Raw genomic sequence first — 5,544 nt, forward strand, 5'->3', positions numbered from 1 at the left:
CACATGAGAGTATGAGATTTTACATATATATATATATATATATATAGCTTCGGGGTTTTGCTCCAGCAAATTAAGGTTTCCCCATTCCTTGCGTGGCAGCGGCTTCTGGCAAAAAAAACTTGATAGGTGACTGTGATTTGTGCAGACTGAACATGTGGTGTGTCAAGGATCAGCCAATTGGAATAGACAGTTTGGCATCCTTCATTAGGATAAAGCTGTGTATATAAAGGAGGGGTTGCGGGCTCCATTTCGATGTTGCTTTGTGTTTTTATTAACCAGTCGAGGTGGAGAAGGAATTGAAGGGCTTGCCATGCCGACTGCTGCTGCTGTTTCCACCAGTTCCACCACAGCCGGTGCCAAGGGCGCCGTCTCCAAGAAGGGCTCAAAGAAAACCGCCATGAAAATGACCAGGAGAGGGGACAGGAAGTACAGGAGGAGCAGGAGGGAGAGTTACAGCATCGACATCTACAAGGTGCTGAAGCAGGTCCACCCCGACCCGACACCGGCATCTCATCTCCTCCAAGGCCATGAGTGTCATGAACTCGTTCCTCACCGACATCTTCGAGCGCATTGCCTGCGGAGGCCTCCCGCCTGATCCATTACACCAAACACCAGACCATCTCCTCCCGGCCGGGAGATCCAGACCGCCGTCCGCCTCCTGCTGCACGGGGAACTGGCCAAGCACGCCGTCTCAGAGGGGACCAAGGCGGTCACCAAATACACCAGCTCCAAGTAGAGTCCCCCTCCCAAAATAAAACCTGCAATTAAATCACCAAACGGCTCTTTTAAGAGCCACTTCACAAAGCCTTAAAACGGAGCTATAAAACAAAACCGAGACCCCTGAACAAATACTTCTGTTAGGCTGTATGTTAATGCAATGAATTGCTAAATTAATCGTCCGGTTCATCCATCTACATGTGGTGCGTTCTATTTATGAAAGCTGTTTTAATTCGCATTTCTTACTTTTGAGTATAAGTCCCTGAAGAGATTGGGTAATTCACGGGGAAGGGGGCAATCGGCGCTCAATAACTCCGAGAACAAGGATTTCGGTTGAAACCAAGGCTCTTCCCTGCCAGTTGAAGAATTTACTCTTGATATTGAAACCCAGGAGTACAGCGAAGATCAATGTTGCCGGACCGCCAATATTGTGGAAAAAAGCGGGTAAAATAGGAGGTCGCTCAAGCATTAATGTTCAGTGACGCCACATTTCGGTTTAGGAAGACCTTTGTTTTGTACAGGGAAGGGGAGAACTTGGAGACAAGAAATCATTGAGACCGCGACTTGGAGTAGGAGATAAGACGGACACATTTTCCCAGATCAAGAAATCTGCACAACTCGCATTTACAAATGACATTTAAGGTCGAAACACGTCCCAAGACGTTTCACGGGGGAAAGAGATGAAGAGACGCTCAAGTCTTTACAGAGAGTTGAGCTAAAGATACATGAAAAAAACATAAGATTCAGAAGAACTTAATAAAAATAATAATCAACTTTATTGTCATTGTTAGTGCACAAGTGCAGTACAACGAAATGTAGGCTTGCGGCTCCCGAGAGTGTACATTTAGATTAAGACATTTAACATTCAACATTCATTTGGCTTGTAATACATAGACATAAACATAATAAAGTGCATTGGCAGATGTGCAGGCTTTAGAGTTTATTTGCAGAGTTTAGTAGGATGACAGCCCTGGGAAAGAAGCTGTTCCTAAATCTATTCGTTCGGGTGCGAATGCATCTGTAGCGTCTTCCAGATGGCAGGGGGGCGAACAGACTGTGGCTGGGGTGGGTAGGGTCTTTGATGGTGGTCAGTGACCTCCGTAAAGAGCGAGAGAGAATGTCTCTGTGGATATATCATCGCTCTGAGGTGATACACGCTTTGGAAAGAAGGCGACTTTGTTTTGTGTTTTGTTGGAGGGCATTTTTCAGGAGATGAGACCTTTGGCTCAGCAGCGTCTGGTTCGCCTGGTTAAATAGCGCCGGCTGCTGGAAACTCTTCATCCCCCAACACACACTCAGATAGAGAGAGAGAGAGAACAGGTCCCAGCCCAAGCCATGGCCGACACACTCCCTGCCAGGAACACCAGGAGGAAGACCAGGACTGCACCCCCGGCCAGGAGACGCGGCGCCACCGTGTCCCAGCAGACCCTGGAGGCGGTGGCGGCCAGCAAGGAGTGCCGGGGGCTCTCGGCTCTCAAGAAGGTCCTCTCGGGCCGCGGCTACGACGTGGCCAGAAACAACTGGCGGGTCCACCAGGCGGCCCGGAGCCTGGTGACCAAAGACTCACTGCTGCAGCCCACCGGCACCGGTGCCTCGGGCTCCTTCAGGCTCAGCAAGAGGTGGGGCGACCGGGAGGAGGAGCAGAAACCCAAGAGGGAGCCCGCCGCCGCCGCCAGGGAAAGGAGGAGGAGGATGAAGCAAGGTGTGGTCAGGAAAGCGGCGCCCAGGAGCAGAGGCTCGCCCAGGAAGACCAAGAAACAGGGCGCCGCCAGGAAGGGGGCGAGGAGGGCCACCGCCCACAAACCCAAGGGGAGGAAGGCGGCCAGGGCCGAAGGGAAAGGCAAACGCCAGCGTGCAAAGCCGAGAATGCTGGCCAAACAACCGAAGCAGGAAGCGGACCAAACCCCCGCTCAGGAGGAGACCTCCCTGTCGGAGAAAGAAAGCCAAGTTTGCTCAGAGCAAGAGGACAGCTCCTAAAGGGGAGACCAATCAGAGGATGAAGACATAGAAACATAGAAACATAGAGATAGGAACAGGAGTAGGCCATTCGGCCCTTCGAGCCTGCTCCGCCATTCAATGAGATCATGGCTGATCTTCGTCTGAGATCATAGCTGATCTTACCAGTTCAGTACCCCGTCCCCGCCTTTTCTCCGTAACCCTTAATCCCCTTAGCCTTCAGAAATATATCCAATTCTCTCTTGAAAATATTTATTGAATTAGCCTTCACAGCCCTCTGTGGCAGGGAATTCCACAGGCTCACCACTCTTTGAGTGAAGAAATTCTTCCTCATCTCTGTTTTAAATGATTTGCCCGCTATTTTTAGACTGTGGCCCCTGGTTCTGTGCTCCCCGGCCATTGGAAACATTCTCTCTGAATTCAGCCTGTCCAGGCCTGCCATAATTTTATATGTTTCGATGAGATCCCCTCTCAATCTTCTAAACTCCAGTGAGTACAAGCCCAAACTATTTAATCTCTCTTCGTAGGTCATTCCCGCCATTCCAGGTATCAGCCTGGTGAATCGCCGTTGCACTCTTTCCATGGCAAGAACATCCTTCCGCAGATGGGGCGACCAAAACTGTACACAATACTCCAGATGCGGTCTCACCAGCACCTTGTACAGCTGTAGTAAGGTATCCCTATTCCTATACTCGAACCCCCTTGATATGAAGGCCAACATACCATTTGCCTTCTTAATCGCCTGTTGCACCTGCATGCTCTCCTTCAGTGACTGGTGCACAAGAACACCCAGGTCCCTCTGCACTTCCCCATCTCCCAATCTATTGCCATTTAGATAATAATCTACCCTCCTGTTTTTACCCCCAAAGTGGATAACCTCGCATTTATCCACATTATAGTGCATCTGCCACGTATCCGCCCATTCCCCCAACCTGTCCAAATCGCACTGTAGCCTCCTGACATCCAGTTACTTCCTCAAAAAATTCAATATCAAACGGCTCTTTTCAGAGCCACAACAAACATTCACAAAGAGCCGGACCGGAGGGTTGGGTGTGTGAAAAAAGGAACATTGCAATTGGCCCGATGGTTAATGACCAAAATCATCCTTATTGAAAAATAGAAAACCAATTATTTCCCCATTACAATACTGGAAATTATTAAAACTTCGATTGAGTTTTAATTCCTGAAGTATACCTTCCAGGAATAATATAATATACGAACCAATATTGGTTTTTAACTCCTATTTTAAAGGGTTAAATTGACAGCAGCAGAGCTATGATAGATTGTAGGGCGGGAGAATCGGAAGACCAGGAGTCCTCAGCCTGGGCGCCACTTTCAACAGTCCTCAGCCAGCTCCGCAACCGCAGCTTTTGCCTCAAATTGTTCATTTTGTTATATTTCTCGCTTCAGCAATGAGACTATCTGAAAATTATAAATGGTTGAAATCAAATCCTGCCGTGCAGCTGATGATTGTTGCTGCAAGTATTTATTGCAATGGGCATATCGTGAAACTACAAAGGTCTTTATGAACTCCTGCGGGTGCGGCGATGCCTTGTAGATAACATTTAAATTCTGTTAGTTATTGACACGATTTCAGTAGGTCAGTCGTCTTCGCCACTTGAATGTGTAAGAATCAACGTTGAAACAACAATAATGAGCTATTTTCGCTTCCATTGTGTGCTTCCGATACACTTTTAATAGCCGAGCTGAGATTGTCTTTGTCAAGACCACCAATTTACATTTTTATAACGTAAAACAATGGATGGTATCGCACAATACAACCTCCAAAACGCTGGGGAAATTGCTACAAAACGTGGTACTAAAATTCAGGCACCATAAACCAGGTGGCCCTACTTATAAACACATGGAATTTTAGAATGTGGTCTCCAGCGAACTGGTGAAATGTTGGGACTTCCCAACATCCCAGGTAATAGGATTTGGTCACCAAGAACCAGTGTGTGATTGTGCGGACCCAGATCGATGAGTAGCGGGGACTGGAGTGCATCATCAACCCGGACCACCAAATTTTAATTTGATTTGTTTAAGTTTTATTTGAACTTTTGTTAATTTACAGTCAATTTGTTTAAGCACCAACCAAAAGAGTGCACCAAACGCCGGACCATCTCCTCCCGGCCGGGAGATCCAGACCGCCGTCCGCCTCCTGCTGCCCGGGGAACTGGCCAAGCACGCCGGACCATCTCCTCCCGGCCGGGAGATCCAGACCGCCGTCCGCCTCCTGCTGCCCGGGGAACTGGCCAAGCACGCCGGACCATCTCCTCCCGGCCGGGAGATCCAGACCGCCGTCCGCCTCCTGCTGCCCGGGGAACTGGCCAAGCACGCCGTCTCGGAGGGGCGAAAACTGTCACCAAATACACCAGCTGCAAATAAAGCCTCTCGTTCCTCCCACCTTAAAAACTCAACCCAAAGGCTCTTTTCAGAGCCACTCACCAGATCCAGAAGGGACTATTTATTTTCATTTGACTAATGACATTTGAAATATGGACAGCATAAAGAACGAAACTCTTTAAAAAAAATGTTTTATCATCCTTTATTTAACCCCCACTTTCATTTTTTTGTCGTATGTTCAGATTTTGCTGGTGCGTTTTTGTAATACAGTATATCGTTAATTTAAAATAGATTGAAATTTAACAAATATACAACAAAATGATGCATTGTCACTGCCCTGTTTTGTACAAAGCGGGTCGCTGAAAAGCTAAAATGAAATTAAATCTGTCAATTCAGGAACCAGTCATTTTAAAGGATCAATTTGCCATAATTCACAATTTAATAATGAATTATTCAGTCTCACAGATGCTACAATTTTAATTAAAATGATTATTCAGTCCCACAGATGACAATCTTTAGCAGTAA

At 47.5% G+C, this 5,544-nt stretch overlaps 1 protein-coding gene across 1 annotated transcript; it reads left to right on the plus strand.

The window, feature by feature from the left end:
- The first annotated feature begins 2,052 nt into the window (after window positions 1–2,052).
- LOC147091940 (uncharacterized) lies at window positions 2,053–2,694 on the plus strand. The gene has a single exon (XM_085976646.1). The coding sequence runs from the start codon at window positions 2,053–2,055 to the stop codon at window positions 2,692–2,694; it is 642 nt and encodes a 213-aa protein (XP_085832772.1).
- The last annotated feature ends 2,850 nt before the right edge of the window (window positions 2,695–5,544 follow it).

Source organism: Somniosus microcephalus, unplaced genomic scaffold, assembly GCF_052327205.1.
Source record: "Somniosus microcephalus isolate GS21.2 unplaced genomic scaffold, FLI_Smic_1.0 unresolved_chr3, whole genome shotgun sequence".
Classification (NCBI taxonomy): domain Eukaryota; kingdom Metazoa; phylum Chordata; class Chondrichthyes; order Squaliformes; family Somniosidae; genus Somniosus; species Somniosus microcephalus.